Below are 22,319 nucleotides of genomic sequence, written 5' to 3'. Positions count from 1 at the left end.
AACTTTGCTGAATTTTCAGAGGTAAGGTGGCGGATTCACCTCGCCACCAAACTCGTAGTATGGTGGTGCGGGAATGCGGTGGTAACGTGGCAATAACGGAATTACTGCCACGTTACCACAGATTTTTCTATAATGAGGCCCAAAGACTTTACCAAGCAAAATACACTATATGAGCATTGGTTGAACAGAGGGGACAAGAAAGGCTAAATCTATGACTCTTGATTCATAGCAATCAGCTGATTTAACCAGTTTGCATAGGCTTATAAATGTGCTTCCAGAATCTGTGTGTTATCTTTTAAAAACTCGCAGTAAGCATTTCTGTTCTGACATATTGCCTTTTTAACTGTAGCAGAGCGATGCCAGAGGTTAAGATTCATTCTATACCTTCCAGCCATCACCTCTTTTGTTTTGCTATTGTCACCCCGAGTGGGACGGGTATGCCCAGACGTGGGTCCCGTGCCTGCTGGGCCTAGAGACCCAAGCTACTCCACACTGATGACGCCCAACAAGGCTAAAACATGTCTGGGGATGCTTGTGGTCTCGTCCAAAAGGGATGTGACCTAGCAGTTTGGGCTGGACTACCCCTTTGGGGGTGGGACCAAGCCTGATTTGCATATGGTCTTTCCCCTTTTGTAATGGCTTGGCAGGCGAAGAACGATGGTCTGGAGGGTTGCCCAGAGCGATGCCAGAGTTTAAGATTCATTCTAAACCTTCCAGCCATCACCTCTTTTGTTTTGCTATTGTCACCCCGAGTGGGACGGGTATGCCCAGACGTGGGTCCCGTGCCTGCTGGGCCTAGAGACCCAAGCTACTCCTCACTGATGACGCCCAACAAGGCTGAAACATGTCTGGGGATGCTTGTGGTCTCGTCCAAAAGGGATGTGACCTAGCAGTTCGGGCTGGACTACCCCTTTGGGGGTGGGACCAAGCCTGACTTGCATATGGTCTTTCCCCTTTTCTAATGGCTTGGCAGGCGAAGAACGATGGTCTGGAGGGTTGCCCAGAGCGATGCCAGAGGTTAAGATTCATTCTAAACCTTCCAGCCATCACCTCTTTTGTTTTGCTATTGTCACCCCGAGTGGGACGGGTATGCCCAGACGTGGGTCCCGTGCCTGCTGGGCCTAGAGACCCAAGCTACACCTCACTGATGACGCCCAACAAGGCTGAAACATGTCTGGGGATGCTTGTGGTCTCGTCCAAAAGGGATGTGACCTAGCAGTTCGGGCTGGACTACCCCTTTGGGGGTGGGACCAAGCCTGATTTGCATATGGTCTTTCCCCTTTTGTAATGGCTTGGCAGGCGAAGAACGATGGTCTGGAGGGTTGCCCAGAGCGATGCCAGAGGTTAAGATTCATTCTAAACCTTCCAGCCATCACCTCTTTTGTTTTGCTATTGTCACCCCGAGTGGGACGGGTATGCCCAGACGTGGGTCCCGTGCCTGCTGGGCCTAGAGACCCAAGCTACTCCTCACTGATGACGCCCAACAAGGCTGAAACATGTCTGGGGATGCTTGTGGTCTCGTCCAAAAGGGATGTGACCTAGCAGTTCGGGCTGGACTACCCCTTTGGGGGTGGGACCAAGCCTGATTTGCATATGGTCTTTCCCCTTTTGTAATGGCTTGGCAGGCGAAGAACGATGGTCTGGAGGGTTGCCCAGAGCGATGCCAGAGGTTAAGATTCATTCTAAACCTTCCAGCCATCACCTCTTTTGTTTTGCTATTGTCACCCCGAGTGGGACGGGTATGCCCAGACGTGGGTCCCGTGCCTGCTTGGCCTAGAGACCCAAGCTACTCCTCACTGATGATGCCCAACAAGGCTGAAACATGTCTGGGGATGCTTGTGGTCTCGTCCAAAAGGGATGTGACCTAGCAGTTCGGGCTGGACTATCCCTTTGGGGGTGGGACCAAGCCTGATTTGCATATGGTCTTTCCCCTTTTGTAATGGCTTGGCAGGCGAAGAACGATGGTCTGGAGGGTTGCCCAGAGCGATGCCAGAGGTTAAGATTCATTCTAAACCTTCCAGCCATCACCTCTTTTGTTTTGCATTTTATTTGCTTCCTGTACTGGGCCCCTCATTTCATCCTCCGAAATGACTCGACAAAAATAAATCAAAAAACAAACTGCATCATTGGAGGGGCATACACCCAGAAATGATGGCACTTGCTCACACATGAAAGTGCTGTAGCCTTTGGCCCCCCCATTGCTCTGCCTTTGAAAGAATGGGAGCAAATATACCACACTTATTTGCTTTGGATTTTAAAGCGTGTTTACAGGAAGAGGACCATACCACAGCTAATCAGTGGAGAATTGTGAAACGTTGTGAGTACCACATCGAGAACGGCAACTTAACAACAAGACGCAGAAAGATTTATTCTTGGACCAGCCCGTATGAGTGATGATCCTACATCAATGATCAGAACCAATCACACCATGACAGTGGAGCAAAGAACATATCTGTAGCCTGCTGGGCCGTGGTGCAGGACGGGATAGAGTAAATGCAGTCAGTGGGGTCATTAGGCAATCTAGAAGTGAGAGGTTATTGGCCATTCTCCAAGTCCAAAACCCAAGAACACATGGCACTTCTTTGTGTAATGCTTTTTGGAATGTCAGTGAGGTCTGGGAATTTGATGCATGACCCAAGCCCTGCATCCATCGATCATTGAAAGATTTGGTTAAAGCAGCTATAGTAGCACTATATTTCACCAAAAGTTATTAGCAGCCGATGAGGAGAAAAGAGCTCAAGGCTAATTCCACGGCATCGCCGTGCCCCTTGAGCAGCATCGTACTCCAACTACTTTTCAAAGGTTTGTGGATTTCCCGCTTCACGTTAATCTGACATATGCTTGTGCTTAGTTAGGCAACAACACTACATATAGTTATACTTGCGTCATCTCCTTTGAGTTTGTAGAATGAGAAAATGCTGTTTTGATGGCTAAACCGGCAAGGTGTTCTCTTGCAGCAACCTCCACAAATATCTCGGATACAAGGTTGGAACATGAGGTCCTCCAACCACAAATTACTAAAGTGCCTCATTAGGAGTTTGGCAGTTATTTGGTGGTAAATCCACCAAATGACTGCCAAAAAACTTGTACCATTACTGCCACTCAGTACGGTGGGATTACCGGTATACACGCATTTCGCCGACCTATTTTTCAACGTGGGACTTTTCATCGTCAGAATTTTCATCGCTAAAAACCCAGTTTTTTCAATTTTTTATTTTGGGGGGTGTTTTGTAGGGGTTGGGGTATGATTATAATAGTAAGGAAGGAGTCTGGGGGGGAAACCCCCCCAATAAAAAAAAACATGGTTTTTGGCGATGAAAATTCTGACGATGAAAAGTCCCACGTTGAAAAATAGGTCGGCGAAATAACGTAGAACCGGGATTACGAGGGGTGGTAGGGCAGTGTAACATCCCATTTCTAGAGTTCATAGGACTCTATGGGGATGTTCGTGGATTTACAGCTAGCAATAGTTCTGCTTTGGTAAATCTGGCAATTTTGGGAGAACTGTTTTTTTATTTTTTTATTTATAATTTAGTTTGGTACAAACCATTCGTAAAAAGGGAATACAAGTCCTTTTGGTCTTCTCAGTTTTTGTGAGAGGACGAGGTACATTTTATAATCCTCTAAAACGGGGAGAAAATGTGGTGGGTTTGCCTTCAGCTTTTTTGCTGGCGGTGAATCCTCCACTTTTCCTTCAAACTCAGAATTTGGCTGTGCAGTAAACATTGCAGTACTTGTTTGCCACACTGATGAGGTTGTAAAGAATCTCCAAATACCAAGAGATACATGTTATGCCACTACCCACAACAAAGAATTACAATGATTTCTGGGCCTGATTGGGCATTATCATTTTTTGTACCATCATTAACTTATATTTTATATTTGTAGTTTGTATTTGGATTTTTATTTATTTATATAGCAAGATGAGTTTGACCATAATCCTCTAAATGTAATCACATATGGCTACCTGGGCAGTGCCAGTGAAAGGTGTCTTACAATTGGTGGCTGTGACATTTACATTACTCAGCACTAAAAGGAATATATTGGCGCTCACGTGATTGATGTTGTGGAATATTAAATATAACACAGTATTATTACATGCAGTATATACAACAATATAAAGGAAAGAAGGGGAGTTTTAGGGCAGTTTTGAAGCACAATAATGTGAGGATGGACTTGGTGTCAAGGGGGTAGAGTGTTCCAGTTATGGAGTCCCAGTAATGTGTTGGAATGAAAGCAAGAGGAAGCACAGGGAGGTTGTGCAGAAGGTGTGATCCCAGACAGCAAGGGGGTGAGTAACAGAAAGGGGAGCTAACTAGGTGTGGCAACCCATGAATGGCTTTCTATACTAGGAGGAGGAATTTAACGAGGGTGCAATTGCACATGGACAGTCATCCCACAAAGAGGCATTGAACCAAGTGCGGGAAGATCTTTGAAGGTAAAATGGTGGAATCACTGTGCTTCCCTGGAGTTGAGCACCTCCTGGCCACTGGTTCTTCCCCCCAGCTGGCCCTCCCGGTTTGAAACTTCCAGCTCTTTCCCTCCTTCAGCTCTTCTTCTCTTTCGATTGCTCCTTTATCTCTCACTCTTGCTCCTCCACGTCCTCTAGCTCCTGCTCTGACTCCTTCTCCTCCTCTCACTCCTGCTCATCCACCTCGCCCTGCTCTCCTAACACGTGTGCACCATCCAGACCGCTTTTGGAGTACTGCTGCCTTTTAAAGTGTAGATAATTAGATTATTGTTGAAAGACGTGCTTTGTTTGCTTTACCAGTTCGTTTCAGGGTGTATTACTCGTGATTTTTCATAGGCTCATGGACACATTGCCTCCCCTTGTGGGTAGACCATCCGTGTTCTTACCTTAACGGTGAGGGTAGTTGTATAATGTGCAAATTCGGCGCTTGCAGGGGTCGGCCATTTTAGAATCAGGCAGGGGACTAGTGCAAAAACGGTGGCCTGCATTTTGCCTGCATGGTTTGGGTGAGCTCGGAGGATCGCCCATCTCCAGGGGTGACATTATGAAACATGCAGATCCCTCTGTTTCCCAAATGTACTCAGTCTCCCGTTGCTAGTGAGATCAAAGTGACTTCTTAAAACATTCAAAACATCTTAGTTCAATAATGTTTCAACAGAAAGTGTAACATTCAAAACATCTTAATTTGATCATGTCATCATGGCCTGGTTGCCGAAATGAAGAATTCGGCCGACCCATGAGGTTAAAGAGCTGCACACTGATAACAGGCAGCTTAAATGACAAACATTTGTGTGAATTCTGCTATAACCGCTCACAAGCTACAGAGTGGATAGACGCCAGGAGAATAACTGTCCTTAGGTTGGACACCACAGAGGTCAATGCTGACCAGTCAAAAGCAAGAATGAGCCAGAGCAGTGCAGAAGCACAGAGCAGCCGAGTGGTAGAAGAACGTGTGAACGTTGGTACTTCTGAACCTAACAGGGGAATCCAAGCAGTAGAAGCAGAGAAGGTAGAAGAGAGATTACCACAGACACAGAGAGTAGGTTACACCATGAGGCAGAGCAAGGACACAGGAGACGATTGAAGAGCAAAGCTTCAATAATGCTAATCCCAGATCAATGAGTGAAGTTCAGAGGAGTGGAGGCAGTTCAGGAGTGGAGCGCGATACAGAGATATTTAGCCCGTGGGAGGAGAAAATCAAGTGGCTAATAAGGCGAAATCTGGAGATTCTTTGGAGATGTCTCAGAGTAAGAAGTCATTTAAAAGGCATGCATGGAGAAGTAGTTGCAAAGGTCAGTGATGCAGCAAAGGAGACCAAGAAGACATTAGCAATGTATGCTGGTACATTTGGTGCAAGAAAACAGCCAAAGCTTAAGACGGAAGGAAATAGTAAAGTGATATTTGTACTGCATGCTGGACTAGGTGGTACCAGACATTAGACAAGGTCTCAGAGGAAATGAAAGAGTAAAGGATATTTTACTTGGATATTGGTACATTTTGTCCAAGAAACCTGACAAATGCCTAAGAAGAAACCAAATAATGACTAGACAATTGAATAGCATGACTGTGCATGTGATTGAAGGAATTAGGAACAGTCTAAGGATGACTAAAAGAATAAAGAGTCAATATATTTGCATGCTGATGTATATGTTTGTTTGTTTTATTCACTTTTTATGCGTGCCAGACCCAAGGGTAGCAGGGCGCAACTGTAAGAAAATAAATGCAAAGCTTACATGGTTACAACATAGAATGATGTGCAGTGTACAATAAAGGTCTCTAGAACACAGATAATTACAAAATATACAATGTACAAGGTATGGTCAATCGGAGTTACAGAAATATACAGCAAAGTTTGACAAGAATGATTACAGTGGGAGGTCACAGGTGACACAGGTCAGCTAAAGTCAGTAGAGGTTAGGAGTTGAATGACATTTTTTCTGAAGCGAAGGTAGGGCAGGTCCACTCTCAGGTCTTGTGGCAGTGAGTTCCAGGTTTTTGCAGCCTTTACAGGGAAGCTATTTCCACCGATCGTGGTGAGTCTGAAGTTAGGTATTATCAAACAGTTAGAATTGACAGCTCTGGTCAGTCTGAGAGATGTTCTCCTGTGGAATTTGTCTATCAGGTATCTGGGGGCGGAGTTATTAAGGGCTTTATGGGTCAGAGAGAGCATCTTGAGTTGTATTTTGTTGTCAGTGGTCAGCCATTTGTGTTGGCGTCTGGCGGAGGAGATATGGGTTCTTTTGTTAATGCCTAGTGCTGCTCTCAAGGCATTATTTTGTAATATTTGTAGTCTTTGAGTTATTGTTTTATTGGCTCCGGAGTATAGTGCATTGCAGTAATCAATTCTGGAGAGTATTAAGGCTCTGGACAGGATTAAACAACTGTTATGGCTCTCATCAATTTGCAGGTGTAAGCCGTAGAGGAGGCAAGGGATTTTAACTGTTTATCAAGTGATAGGGTGGAATCAAGATAGAATCCAAGGGTTTTTACATCCTTGGACACTTGGATGATATTCCCATCTATATTGAATGAGGAGAATTCCTGGCCTAGTTTTTTAATATTGGCTTGGGTGCCCAAGATTATCAACTCAGCCTTATCATCCTTCAGACAGAGGCCATGAGTGGCCATCCATGCCTGGATGATAAGATATACCTTGTTCACCAATTCCATGTCCTTCACGTGATCCCCTGAAAGCGGGAGGAGGATCTGTGTATCATCTGCATAGTTAGTGTAGGTGATACCTAGATGGTTCAGATCATCAAACAGGGGCTTGGTGAAGATGTTGTATAGAGTTGGGGAGACACAAGAGCCCTGGGGGACACCACACAAGATGGGGGTGGGATCTGCCACTGCTGAAGGAGAGAAGACTCTCATGGTTCTTTCGCTCAGGAATGACTTGATCCATCTGATGGCTTCCGGGGAGAAGTGGGCGGCGGAGTCCAGGTGACTACAGAGGACTTTATGATCCACCAAGTCTAAAATATGTGTTCTAAAAGGCCAGCCCAATCCTCCCAAGAGAGATTCATTTGACTAGGATATGTGTTTCATGGGCGGGAGAATAGCTCTGTGGCAACTAGCAGGTCTTGGCAGCAAGAACACACTGCGCAAACACAGGTTTGAATCCTCAATCCGCGGCTCAAAAAAACCGAGCACGTTATAAATAACATGCACTTACACAATTCAATGAAACTAGCGCCTAGATTCCTATGGGTTATGCGTGCTGCAAATAAATGCATATAAAATTTAAAACAATAAAAAAAAGGAATGAGCCAGTCTAAGGAGTATTGAAAGAGCAAGAAAATAAAGAGCAAGAAAATATTTGAATTGTATGTGGAGCAAAGGATTCAAAGATCCAGTAACACCAAGGTATTAAATAAGAAAAATACATTGGGCTACATATGGTAATGGTAATGTTTATTTGTAAAGCGACTGTACACAAGGCAAGTGTTTCAAGGAGGGAGGGCACAGACAAGAACAACAACAGTCACCCAGAGCCCTTGAGTTTCTGAACGATAATCAGCCTGCCCAGGCAGAGTAAGTGCATATAATACAATTAACAGTGTATATAACAACAGTTAGGTCTGACGACGATTCTGAAGTTTTTCCAAAAGCATAAAGGGGCCACTGTGCAGGAAGGCAGACAGGGAGGAAAAGATAAACGATCTTCAAGGCAAGGTGCGTTCAGATTGTGCAAGTGCGCAGACGGTGCAGGAGAGGGGAGGGGGAGGAGGACAAGTGCAGTGGGGAATCCAGATGCGCCCAGTTGTTCAGAAACTGGGTAAGTGCTGAGAGATGCCATTCTCAATGGGTAATTGACCGAGTGCAGTAGCAATGAGTCAAGTGCAGGCTCTGAGGCAAGTGCTGGAGGACAACCTGTGAGACTCTGGGGTACTCCCGGCGGCCAGTCGGCATTCTGTGTGGAAAAGGAGGGAGATAGCGATAGAGCGGAGCAAGAGGTTAGCAGGGTAGGGGAAGAGAGAAGAACGAGGAGAAGAGGAATATCTTAAGGAGTTTACGGAACTTAAAGAGATCAGTCTCAAGATGGTGGGTGCCAGGGCTGCTATTCCAGAGGGAGGCCCCTGCTGAGGGTAAAGATCTCCCTCCAAATCTCTGCTTAGAGAACCGGCTCACTCACAGAAGGTTGGAGGTAGACGAGAAGAGGGCTCTGGAGGGACAGTACTTAGGAAGACATTGATGAAGATAGGTGAGTTCCAGGCCCCACAAAGCCTTGTGGACAATGCAGAGGTTCTTGAACTTGATCCTTGCAGCCACGGGGAGCCAGTGGAGGGATTTCAGCGCTGGAGAGATACGGTCCCAAGGGTTGATGGATAAGTCTTGCAGTTCTCTTCTGGATGAGTTGCAGAGGGCGCAGAGCACAGGCAGGGAGGTTGAGAAAGAGGCTGTTGCTGTAGTCATGCCTTGAGAGAACCAGGGCTCTGGAGACAGTGAGCCGCTGGGAAAATGTGAGAAAAGGAGAGTACCTCTGAGGAGGTGCAGCTGGTAGTTGGACTTTTTAGAGATGTCTGAAATGTGAGTGGAGAAGAAGAGAGTGGAGTCGAAGATGACCCTGAAGTTTTTTGCCTCGCATGTGGGTGTGGGCACAGGGCCAAGGGAGGCAGGCCAGAGTGAGAGTGGGAAAGTGGGAGCAGGAGTCCCAAAGCGAACAATCTCAGTCTTACTGCGAGGTAGAGAAGGTGGCTGAGGGTAGCCTGCAGAAGAGTTGCGTGTCATCCGCACAACACTGGAAATTAGAGGTGAAACTGGCAATCTCACGTGCCAGGGCAGCCATGCAGACATTGAAGAACCAGGGGGAAAGGTTAGAGCCCTGGGGGATGCCGCAGATTGAAAGAGTGATAGTGGAGAGAAAGGGCCCAAGTTCCACCTCAGATGGGCGGTCGGACAAGAAGGAGGTTAACCACGCTAGAGCCTGACCAGTGATTCCTAGGGTGTCACACACAGACGTGCAATCAGGATTTTATGGTTTACTGTGTCAAAGGCAGAGGAGAGGTCAAGAAGAATGATGACAGAGGGAGCGGTAGTGTCAATATTTGAAAGCAGGTCTTCACAGGTGTTCAGAAGAGCATTTTCCGTGCCTCTGGATGCTCTAAAGCCAGACTAATGGTCGTGGAAGCAACCAGCAGATTCAGTGTGGAGGGTGAGCTTGGAGATATCCAGTTTCTCCAGGGATTTGCCCAGGAAGGGGGTTATAGAGATGGGGCAGTAGTTTGTTGGAATGGAGGGGTCGGCTGAGGGTTTCTTAAGCAGAGGGTGCACAAGGGAGTGCCTAAGAGAAGTTGGGAAAACTCCAGTGGCAAAAGAGAGATTGCAGTGATCAGCCAAGTCTGGAGTGAGAGAATCAATGCTGTCCTTAATGGTTTTGGAGTGGTATGGGTCCACCTGTTTGGACGAGGCCTTCATAGACCAGACTTATCTGGTGACCTCATCAGGTGTGATGGGAGTGATAGAGGAGAGGAGAAGTGGTGGAGGGGCCAAGGGAGGCTCCACAGGTGTTGATGTATGATGTGGTGTTAAAATGAGAGAGTAGAGGATGTCATGGGTTTTTGCGGAGAAGTGAGAAGCCAGGGCCGAGCAAAGGTCCTGGGTGGGTGTGACATAGGAGAAGGCTGCTGCAGGAATGGCCAGTTCTTTACAGACTTTGAAAAGTCCAGCAGTGTTGTTGATGCCGTGAAGTTGTGGGCTTGAATTAAGACTCTTTTCTTGGTGCGGTTGCAGAGTCGATATTGCCTTTGTACAAGGCAGCAGGCCAGTTTGTCAGAGGGCCCGCCTGACGCATTCAATTTACGTTGTTCTGCCCTACACTTGCGTTTAAGGGCAGCCAGATCAGAGTGGAACCAAGAGTTGCACTTTTTGGAAGGCCTCGGTCGAACCCTCATGACAGGGGCAAGAATACCAAGGGTGTTGGAGATAGAGCAGAGAGTTGGTGGAGGCAAAGGCAGCCTCTGGTGACTTTGAATCAGAGTGGCCACGCCGACTGTGCTGATGCAAGAGGAGAGGAGCTTTTTAAGTGTGAAGCTAGAAGAGAGTGGTCCGTCCAAGAGAGAGAGGTAGTGAGAGGTATAGAGAGGGATGTCGGTAGAGATGAGAGCATCCAAAATGTGGCCCGCTATGTGCGTGGAGCCAGAAGGTAATATAGAGATGGAGAGGGAATCGCATAGGTTGTGAAAAGGTTCAGAGGAGTCAGCAGAGTCCAGATGGATGTTGAGGTTACCCAACAGGTGGAGTTGAGAGGAGGAGGAGAGTAGAGAGGAGGCCATGTCAGGCCATTCCGAGTGGAAGAGAGTGGATCGCCCCGGTGGCCGATAGGTGGCCATAAGGCGGGAAGATTTAGGAGAGAGTGAGAGCCTGCACGCTGGGTATTCGAAAGAGGAGTAGACCTGAGTGGGGATGAGGGACACAGGTATCCATTCTGGGAAGATCAATGCCACTCCCCCGCCTGACCCCTTGGGCCTGGGTACAGAGAGGATATTTTAACCTTCAGGGAGGAATGTGTCAAAGCTCGTGACAGAACTGTCTTTGAACCAAGTCTCTGTGATGGCAAGCACATCAAGATCCATGTGTTCAAGGAGGTTGCAGATGTCAGACGTGTGTTTGACATCAGAGCAAGAGTTAAGCGCGGCAATATGGAGCAGCTTGTCATCTTTGAAGGTCTTCCGTGGTCCCCCGAGGGTGGCAAGAGAGCCAGAGGGATAGTGGAGGATGGCGGAGGAGCCAAGGCTGACGGGGGAGCAGAGGAAGGCACAGCAGACAAGGAAGCCTGTGGATAGGAGGAGGAAGTTGCAGCAGGCAAGGGAGCCTGTGCAGCAGAGGAGGAAAAGACAGTAGGCAAGGGAGCCTGTGCAGAGGAGAAGGAAGGCACAGTAGGCAAGGGAAACTGGGCCGAGGAGGAGGAAGTCACAGCAGGCAAGGGAGCCTGTTCAGGGGGAGAGGTAATGTTTGAGAGGTGAGGTAGAAGACTGTCAAAGAGAAGAAGGTTGGGTTGAGGACCCTGAACCATGATAGTTCCATTCAGATAGACATTGATGATGACCATGGAAATGCCAAAGAGGTCGAGGAGAACTTCCCAGCGGGTGCCATCCTTAATGGGAAAAGAGGCGATCGGAAGCAATCATGTATCGGGTCCATAGGTCAGGTGAGGGTACAACAAAGAGGATGTTGGAGCCCTGTATGTCCTTCTTAAGTTTCTTCCAGACATATTTAGTGATAGGAGGGGGATAGGAAATAGAGAAGCAGTTGGAGAAGATAGGAGAGATAGATAGTGACAGAGCTGGCTGCAATGTCGACATTTACCAGGCTGATGCACTGAGACACAAGGATGGTGGGGGGTGGAGGGGACAGAGGGTGCCACGGGGTGGGGTTCAGACAAAGGAGCACATTGCTCTGCAGCAGCCAGGCAGAGCTAAAAACGGTTTTCAGGCAAACAAGCACTTTCTAAGCTGCTAGGGGGCACAGTTAGATACAATTTTCAAACAAATAGGCACTTCCTAAGCAGCAAGGGGGCACAGCTAAATACAATTTTCTAGCCAACAGGCACTTTCTAAGCAGCAAGGGGGCACAGCTAAATATGATTTTCAGACAAACAGTTGTTTGTTGCTGGAGATAGGAAGGGCAGCACAGCAATCCGTAGATGGTGGAGAGAGTGTGAAGGCAGAAAACGGAGTCACCGTAGAGCAAGGGGCATTTCAGGTTTGATGACTTGGAAGGCAGAGAAGAAGAGGATATATGTGGATGAGGAAGCCCTTCAACTCACTTGATGGAGGGGAGGAAAACAGTCCGGAGGAGTGTTGAGTGTGAATATGCGTTTGGAAGCATGTCGCAAAAAATGAAACCAGGGAGTTGGGCCCGGAGGCACGCCAGACACAGACAGGGAAGGGATCTTAGGAGTGGGCCTTTGGATGGGGGCCAGCGTTCGCCTTGCCAGCTGAGTCAGGCCAGAGCCAATCAGAGTCCCTCATAGGCAACAAACCCCCTGGCACTCCGGTGCTCAAGTGGTGGCAGCCATGATGGAGCAGTAAAGGCAGCAGATGCGTCAATAGAACAGATTTAAAAATGCCAAAATATGCCGAAATAACACTTGGTTGCATTTCCAAAGCAGGTGTTGCAGATTGCACATAATTGTGCTATGAATTGGAGGAAAATAAGGAAATGTGCTCAACACGACACAAATTGTTGCATCGTCCGCCTACCTGCATGATCTCCTTGTGGTGTGGAGAGGGGCCATTCTGTATACATTGATAGAAGATATAAAAATTAACAGCCCCACAAAACCCGACTGAGGAGCTATCTGAACTGTTGTGTTGATCAATTTGGCCAAAGACCCAGTGACTTCCAAAGGACTGAATCCTGTAATGCACGATTATTTGAGTTGACTGCTCTGAGAAGTAGTTCTAAAGAGACCAGTAATCTGATGAAAGACTGAAAATCATGGACACATATGTACTTCTATATTTTATTTATTTATTTTAGCATTTATTGCAGCACACTAAAAACCCACAGGCATCAGGGCGCTAGTTACATAGTTGTTGCAATGATCAATCCGAGCATATAAAACACACAATGACAAGATGAATTAATCTAGATGTGACCAGCATTTATTGTCCATGGTGATGTTTCGGGCCAGAGGTAGGCAGCTCCTGTGCAAACAACAAAGTTTTAAGGTTCTTAAGGAATGCCCAGAATTAAAGAGAAACAACAAGGAGATTGGGGAAGGCTAAGAAGCCTCTTGGATGTATTATGAAAGTTGGCACGTACAATGAAGGAAACAGTGGGAGATGGGGGAGGTTCATTAATCCTATTTGACTCCAAACTGTTGTAAAATCAAGAAATGTAAATTTGGCAACCAGAATAAATATAAAGATAGACAGAAATTCAGCACATTTGGTAAAGACTGCTACTAGACTGTACAGGTATCAGCAGAGCACAGTAATAATAGTATTCCATATAGTTTTGGCAATGGAACAGAATGAATCTCAATTGAGGGCATTATTCTTTCTTAAGCAGTTTTGCTGTTGTCGCTCCTTACTTGACAGATTTCAGATCTTCAAAGAGTACAGAATAATAGTTGTATGTATTCATCTATTCACCCCAAAGGAATGGAGGTTGGCATGGTGAGAAATATATTGTAGCAGAATGAGATCTAGACAATGTTCTGTATACTTATCTATATTCTTAATGAAAGTGATATGATAAGACACAATGTCAGCCACAGTAGAGTGTCTGGTTTCGATCTCAATAATATAATATAACTGAAACACACAGTCCATTCTAGCCCCTCTTTTGTGGGTTCTGTGTGTATCCCTAGATGCACCCGTAGATGGGGTATATATTGGAACATTAGCAGTGCAGTAATTGAGTGTGCCTGCCACCCTTGTAGAAGAAAGTAGGGTTAGGGTGTTGTTTAATCGTATAAATGAATGCATTGGAATAGTACTTCCCTAAGAAGGCCATGGCAGCAAGTAAACTAAGACGTGTACTTACCCAGTGTTACTTATTATGTTTGGGGACTGGCAATCCATAACGCATACAGGCAGCATGGAATGCAGAACAATAATCCCTGCCCAAGCCTATACAAGGAGATTTGCAATCCTCTCTGTGGGTATAGACAGAGAGGACTGCAATAACAATGTGAGTATTTCATCTCAGTAGGTCCATGCCAAATGCATAATGAACGCCTGTGCCCTGCTGTATCAGTGTCCTTATCTGGAGCTCCTACTCTTCACTGGCACAGGTCAGGGTAAAATGTGTCCTGTTTGACAGCTCCTGTGACAACAAAGTCACTGCAAACAGAGGTTGCATTTAAATCTGCACATCTAATTCAAAACTATAATAGTTTTGAAGACCTATCCATCTGGGGGCAGGGTAATGTCTAATAATGAGCCATACCTGGGTTTTAGTATGGTGACTGATAGTTATTAAAACCACATCAGATTGTATCATACAAATGTCAACACTGTGAACTCAGGCCAGCTATGGAAAGGCTATGTGGATTCTAACCAGACTGCCTTTCTTTACTCAACAGCAGGACAATGGGAAGGAAAGCTATGTCTCGTTGATGCCTTGGGACGTTGGGTACCACCTCTCCAGACCAAGAGACTCTCAGCAGGGGGCTTCTGGGAACCAAACTTCAAAGGGCATACCCATAACAAAAAGCCTAGCCTCACACAGCATGTTCCATACCAAAGGGCCTGTGTAGCTGTAGCCTTGAAAAGGGGTGAGGTTGGAACAATCAGACAGAGCAGAAGGAGCCAGAGAAGGAGTTCTTCCATCTTGGTTTTTGGTGGGTTTTTCTTTCCTTCCTGTCTCCTCCACTTCCTGTAGAACAGAGCACTTTGGGTTTGTTGACAGGAAGCATAAGTCACTTATTATCCTGACAGGGAGTGAAAGAAGGGTAGGCTTGAAAACCAGGGTGTGTTTGGAAAAGTCAGACAGAGCAGAAGGGTCTGTTAGTTCCTCCATCTTGTTTCTTTGTAGGCTTCTCTTTCTTTCCATTCCCCACCATTCCTGCAGAATAGAGCCCTTTGGGTATGATGCAAAGAGGCAAAAGTCACTTACTACCTTGGAAGTGATTGGACCACTTAAAGAAGGCTTGCTTTAACCTAATCCCCTGTGACCTTTTGCATTTAGAAGGAAGGGTTCTCTCACTCCTTTAATTCCTTTATACCTTTCATGAATAATCGACACCTTCCCAAAGGCAGAGGCAAGGTCTGTCCCCTATGCATTCCCAGGGAACATTGAAGGCGACTGGCTGTTGGAACAAGGCCTGCACTCTACCAGCTGCACCGGTACCAAGGCTCCTCACTGGAGGCTGAGGACTCCTGCAGATGGCAGCTAGCTCCCTGGATTGGGAGTAAAGAGGAGACTGGCTCAGCTTGTCCCTGAGCCCCTGGATTTGGACTCACAGCACCAGAAGAAACCAGGCAGTAGATTCCTGTATTCTGCAAATTTCAACCATCCATGCATGTGAGTCAACTGCATTCGAACACTTTCTGAGCATTAGGATCTGCTCTGATCTGCTGCTTTTGGCACTTTCTTCTAACCTCTTTGTAATCATCAAACTGGCTCAAAGTCACGTCATACCAGCAGAGCATGTCACCTATTTGGCTCGAACACAAGCTTGCCACTGTGGGTGACTTCAAACTGGCACATCTCAGACATTGCATAAAACCACCAGCATCTTCGCCATCGACCCCAGCTCAACTGTCAAACCAATCCTCATCAAACTGCATTGCTCAAACACTGCATCAAACTATTCTGAGCTCCACTTCAAACTGGACTTGACACTAACTCACCGCCTAGATCACAGCGCCCACCACATCATAACCCATTTCAGTGGGCATGCACAGCGCTGAGAAGCCTGCTTCAACATCATCGAACTGCCCAAGAACTGATTAAGGTACATTTGTGAGGTCCAGCCACCAGGTTCCACTTTTGGGACCCTAAACATTGATAAGCCACCCTTTTGCACTTTTTGTACTAAAATCTATCCTTTTTAAGTTACCTTGTTGCACGTCACCACTGTTACAGTACCCAGAGTTCTTGCTTCATCTACAGTCTGCATTTGCTGTGTTCCTTCCACAGCACAGGGGTGGATTTGTGTTAGTGTTTATATAGTCAGTTATATTGCATATTGGGATGTTTTAATTAAAGTATATTTGATAGTACCTTCATTGGATATTCCTTCATTTTGGACTGTTGAACTATTACTGTTTGGATTATTACAATCATACACCTCTTACCACGTTGCCACAGAACGCAAAGGAGTTATTGCTCTTGTCTGCTCCTGTTTTCCCTTTATGATTGGGATCACTGTTGGTTTGTAGTAGTGTGAGGGCTGAATAGGCGGTTTAGCCACTGCTCATCCTTGTACTCCTGTGGGGCAGTAGTTATTTCATCACAACAACAATCAATCGAAAAGAAAGCACAAGAGTCTGTGTAAATCATCAGCTCATATGTTTCAGGGCTCTTTGTTAAAGCTGGGCTCATCAATGTTCCAGGGCTTTTCTGGACACCAGAGCTATTTAATGTTCCAAGTGGTCTTCAGAGTTCCAAGATACCTAAATCCTCACAGCCGCCTTGCCTTTCAGCTTGGGAGAGAGCGTGAGGCAGAGGGTTCATAGGGAGAGAGAGACAGAGACAGCATATTATCTACCTATTTGTATTTGTATTGTATTTATTTAGTTTATATGGTGCTTTACGACAAAGCACTTCACATATAACAACAGGGTACATTTAACAATAACAAATTAACAATAACAGTAGAAGCAAATAACAATTTTGAAATTTTTGAATCAGACCAACAAAACAGTATTTGGAGCAAAAGAGAGAGGGTGAGGGGAGAGTAGTGGAGTAGTTCTGGGAGGAAGAGGGAGGGATGGGAAGGAGGACAAGAAGGGGAAGGGAGGAGTGAAGGGGGAGTGGAAGGAGTGGGAGAGGGTGTGGAGGGAGGTGAATAAGGGGAAGAGGGAAGGGGTGGAAGAGGGGGAGTGATAAGGGGGAGGGGAATCATGGCAGAGAATGGAGGAGAGATTTAAGGGAGGTGCGGAATGAGGAAAAGGTAGGAATAGAGCAGATTGAGAGAGGTAAGGAGTGCCAGTGGAGGGGAGCTAGGAGTTGGAAAGAACAGAAACTAGAGGAAGCACAAGGGGAAGGAGGAACAGTGAGAAGAAAGTGGTCAGCGGAGCGAAGGGGGCAAGAGGGAGTATAGAAGGAGAGGAGGGAAGAGAGATAAGGGGGAGCGAGATCATGAAGAGATTTGAAGACTAGACAGAGGAAATGAAATTTAAGTTGGGAGTGAAAGGGAAGCCAAGCAAGGGAGGATAGGGAAGCAGAGATAGTCTGGGGGGTGAGGAGGCAGAGGGTACGTATGGCAGAATGGTAAATAGATTTGAGGGGGGTGAGATGCGAAGAGGGTAGACCAAAGAGTAAGGAGGAGCAGTAGAAGAGGCGAGAGAAGATGAGGGAGGAGAGTAGCATGGAAAGTAAGAGAGGGGCGGACCTTGCGAATATTATAGAGGTGGTAGCGACAGGCGCGAGAGGTGAGAGAAATATGGTGGGAAAAAGTGAGAGAGGAGTCAAAGTGAATGCCTAAATTGCGGGCGTGGGGGGAGAAAGTAAGATTAGTGGGGGGAAAATGAATAGAGGGAAGAGGAGTGGGGGGGATTGTTTGTTAAGGCATCAACCTTCATAGATCAGCACTCTGCGTTAGACGACCAGTGTTGCAGACACCATTCTGTATTGGACTTACACTGTGAAGCTGGTCTAGCCTGGTCCAATGTGCATGTATTAATGAAGTGAGCACTAGGCTAATTGAAGATGTTGTCATACTCCTTCCTTCACTTGACTGTCCTGTCTCACAAACCAATGTTACTCCCATCCTGGGACTGGTGAGTGAGCCCTCATTCTAGTTGGGCTAAATCAGTGAACCTTGAATTAAAGTTTGCATGCAATCTGTATACAAGCCATTGTAAGTGTTTGTTCTAATCCCCTGTCATCTGTAAGGAAGGGCCATTGTATAATGATATGATGCACTGGCACTTAAAATGAAACTAATAAATATTAATGTATTTTGTCCTGCAGAATCTCCACATTCGGATAACGTTTTGATGGAGAAGCAAGATGTGGAGTTGAATTTATTTGATCACCCATATTTAAGAGGAGAAAGAAGCGCTGATACACATGCAGGTATATGTTATCATTGCTAATAGGGTATTGCAATGTATGAATGTGCCTATTTGGGGCCAAGTTACATTAAATGTTGTGGTGCCAAGCAATCTATTTTATTTTGGTACAGGGAAGTTTTGAAATAGCATTTGCGCGGCCCGAACAGCCCAACACGCACTGGCAAAGCCAAAGATATTGATGTATGCGGTTGTTCATCGTATTTTACATGAATAGACATGAGTGTGTGTTGGCCCCATGATGGATGTGCAAAGCTCAAAGAACCAAACTGGAAAGACAGTCTCCAGTCAGAGGAAAGGAAAGAAAGAGAAAATGATCACTAGCAGGAGTTCGACAAATAGAGTCAAACAAAGACTTATAAAGGAAGAAAAGAAGAAAAGTAAAAAGAAGCTATCTGGTGGGCGAGAAGGATGGATATTGTGACTATGACCTGCTTAGAGATTGTGCCTAGGAGGCAGTCTGACTAGGAGGAAGGACTAAGACTAGTAGGATGAAGGGGAATTTCTAATAACAAGCACTACGATGAAATTGAAAAACTAGGACCAAGGAGAAAGTCTAAAGACTAGAATGCATGAGGATTACGATGAAGGAGCAGGACAAAGGACTAGGAACAAGAAGAAGGACTAGGTTGAGGAGAAGTACTTGGGTAATGAACTATGATGAAAGAAAATGACTGGGAAATAGGTTAGGGTGAAGGAGGAATACTAGGACAAAGGAAAAGTACACGGTTGAAGGAAAAGGACAAGGTTGAAGGAAAAAAACTAGGACAATGACTTTGATGACAGAAGACTTGGACGATGGAGGAGTGGGTGAGGGACTAGGATGAAGTAGAATACTATGATGTCAAAGGACTAGGAGGAATGGGAAGAACTATGATGAAGGATAAAGATAAAGTACTATGACAAAACAGTAGGACTGTGATGAAAGGCTATGATGAAGGAAAGGGACTAGGGCAAAAGCCTATGATGACAGAGAAGGACTATGATGAAAGGTAATGATGACGGTCTATGGCAAAGCAGAAGGGTTAGGAGGAATGGCTTTAACAATTAGGCCGATTCATGGAATTAATGTGCGCCGAAAATTCGGGCGCAGAGGTGCCAAAACGTGCGATTCGCAGTAAAAGTGCAAAAATCACAGTGCAACTGCGAAAATAGCAGGGAAACCACTGAAAAAGTGCGCGGCGCACGCCGGCGCGCTGGTCATCAAACGGCTTGTGCCACGGCCGCTGCGAAATCGCACATAGCGCGGCGCACATTACAAAAGTAGGCGGAACACGGGGCGTAACACTCGGAATGGGGAATAACGCGTGAAAATATGGGGGTTACGGGGGAAGTACAGGAGTCAAGTGCGCGGAACGCCCACACGCTCGCCTACAACTCGTATTCATGGAATCGAATAGGGCAAACCAGCGCATGGTCAAAGACGCGCACAGGGCCAAACAAGTATGCCACAAGAAAGCAGGCGGTAGCGTCCCTGCGCCTGAAACAAAAAGCACCCATATACAGCTATGATGAATGATCCATACTGTGGCCCTCTAGGACAAATGAGGTTCAAAGGGGTACCGACAAACACGGACACCCGCTGTGTGAAAAATAGCGTGTGCGTGTATTACGGGGTGCGTGGGAAGTTCCACACGCGATTGGCCTGGGCACGTGTATTTCGGGGTGTGCCGGAAATTCCACACGCGATTTCAGCAGGGTACGTGTATTTCGGGGTGCGCGGGAAGTTTCACACGCGAATCCAGCAGCCTACGTGTATTTCAGGGGGTGCCGGGGAGTCACACATGTGAATTGGCCGTGTGGGTCCTCCCAGCTGTTCCCTCTACACCCTCCACGGCCCCTGCAGGTGGCCCACACCACAGGGGACCACCCTGCACCCCTGCACATGTCCCGTAGGCAGCCCATCCACCATGGTCATGCCCCCCAGCCAACCCACATGTCACCTTGCACTACTGCCCACCAAAGCATGTCTCCCAGCACCCCCACCCCCCAGCATCCAGGGGCACCCTCCACCAGGCCCCCACTCATGTCCCCCTGCACCCCCACCCCACAGCACTGTGGGGCACCCTCCACCAGGCCCTCACTCATGTCCAACTCATGTCCCCCTGCACCCCCACCCCCCTGCATCCAGGAGCACCCTCCACCAGGCCCCCACTCCTGTCTCCCTGCACCCCCACCCCCCAGCACTGTAGGGCACCCTCCACCCGGCCCCCACTCCTGTCTCCCTGCACCCCCACCCCCCTGCATCCAGGGGCACCCTCCACCAGGCCCCCACTCCTGTCTCCCTGCACCCCCACCCCCCTGCATCCAGGGGCACCCTCCACCAGGCCCCCACTCCTGTCTCCCTGCATCCCCACCCCCCAGCACTGTGGGGCACCTTCCACCAGGCCCCCACTCATGTCCAACTCATGTCCCCCTGCACCCGCACCCCCCAGCACTGTGGGGCACCCTCCACCAGGCCCCCACTCATGTCCCCCTGCACCCCCACCCCCCAGCATCCAGGGGCACCCTCCACCAGACCCCCACTCCTGTCTCCCTGCACCCCCACCCCCAGCACTGTGGAGCACCCTCCACCAGGCCCCCACTCATGTTCAACTCATGTCCCCCTGCACCCCCACCCCCCTGCATCCAGGGGCACCCTCCACCAGGCCCCCACTCCTGTCTCCCTGCACCCCCACCCCCCAGCACTGTAGGGCACCCTCCACCAGGCCCCCACTCCTGTCTCCCTGCACTCCCACCCCCCTGCCTCCAGGGGCACCCTCCACCAGGCCCCACTCCTGTCTCCCTGCACCCCCACCCCCCAGCAATGTAGGGCACCCTCCACCAGGCCCCCACTCCTGTCTCCCTGCACCCCCACCCCCCAGCACTGTGGGGCACCCTCCACCAGGCCCCCACTCATGTCCAACTCAAGTCCCCCTGCACCCCCCACCCTCCAGCATTGTGGGGCACCCTCCACCAGGGCCCCACTCATGTCCAACTCATGTCCCCCTGCACCCCCACCCCCCAGCACTGTGGGGCACCCTCCACCAGGCCCCCACTCATGTCTCCAGTACTCCCCCCGCCCCCCAGCAGTGCAATTTGCCTGGGTACGTGTATTTCAGGGGTGTGCGGGTAGTCATACACGCGATTTCATCAGGGTACGTGTATTATGGGTCCACGTGAACTTCCACACGCGATATCAGCAGGGTACGTGTATTACGGGGTTCGCGGGAAGTTCCACACGCGATTGCCCTAGGTACGTGTATTTCGGGGTGCGCGGGAAGTTTCACACGCAAATTTACAGGGTACGTGTATTTTGGTGTGCGCGTGAAGTTCCACACGCAATTTCAGCAGGGTACGTGTACTCCGGGTGCGCGGGAAATTCCACACGCGAATCCAGCAGCCTATGTGTATTTCAGGGGTGCCGGGGAGTCCCACACGTGAATTGGCCGTGTGGGTTCTCCCAGCTGTTCCCTCTACACCCTCCACGGCCCCTGCAGGCGGCCCACACCACAGGGGACCACCCTGCACCCCTGCACATGTCCCGCAGGCAGCCCATCCACCATGGCCACACCCCCCAGCCAACCCACATGTCACCTTGCACTACTGCCCACCAACGCATGTCTCCCAGCACCTCCACCCCCCAGCATCCAGGAGCACCCTCCACCAGGCCCCCACTTATGTCCCCCTGAACCCCCAGCCCCCAGCATCCAGGGGCACCCTCCACCAGACCCCCACTCCTGTCTCCCTGCACCCCCACCCCGCAGCACTGTGGGGCACCCTCCACCAGGCCCCCACTCATGTCCAACTCATGTCCCCCTGCACCCCCATCCCCCTGCATCCAGGGGCACCCTCCACCAGGCCCCCACTCCTGTCTCCCTGCACCCCCACCCCCCAGCACTGTAGGGCACCCTCCACCAGGCCCCCACCCCTGTCTCCCTGCACCCCCAACCCCCTGCATCCAGGGGCACCCTCCACCAGGCCCCCACTCCTGTCTCCCTGAACCCCCACCCCCCTGCATCCAGGGGCACCCTCCACCAGGCCCCCACTCCTGTCTCCCTGCACCCCCACCCCCCAGCACTGTAGGGCACCCTCCAGCAGGCCCCCACTCCTGTCTCCCTGCACCCCCAACCCCCAGCACTGTGGGGCACCCTCCACCAGGCCCCCACTCATGT

General features: G+C 48.5%; 1 protein-coding gene across 1 annotated transcript in view; it reads left to right on the top strand.

Annotated features, from left to right (window-relative positions):
• LOC138582148 (E3 ubiquitin-protein ligase TRIM39-like) overlaps positions 1-22,319 on the top strand; it is a 252,937-nt gene that overhangs the window by 170,272 nt on the left and 60,346 nt on the right. The window contains exon 5 of the mRNA XM_069653177.1: positions 18,065-18,169. Within this exon, the coding sequence (XP_069509278.1) occupies positions 18,065-18,169 (105 nt within the window). The remainder of the gene's footprint in view (positions 1-18,064; positions 18,170-22,319) is intronic.

Source organism: Ambystoma mexicanum, chromosome 3q (genome assembly GCF_040938575.1).
Source record: "Ambystoma mexicanum isolate Mex_15411 chromosome 3q, UKY_AmexF1_1, whole genome shotgun sequence".
Classification (NCBI taxonomy): Eukaryota; Metazoa; Chordata; class Amphibia; order Caudata; family Ambystomatidae; genus Ambystoma; species Ambystoma mexicanum.
Note: the sequence above shows the minus strand (reverse complement) of the source record. Positions and strands in the feature narration are given on the sequence as shown.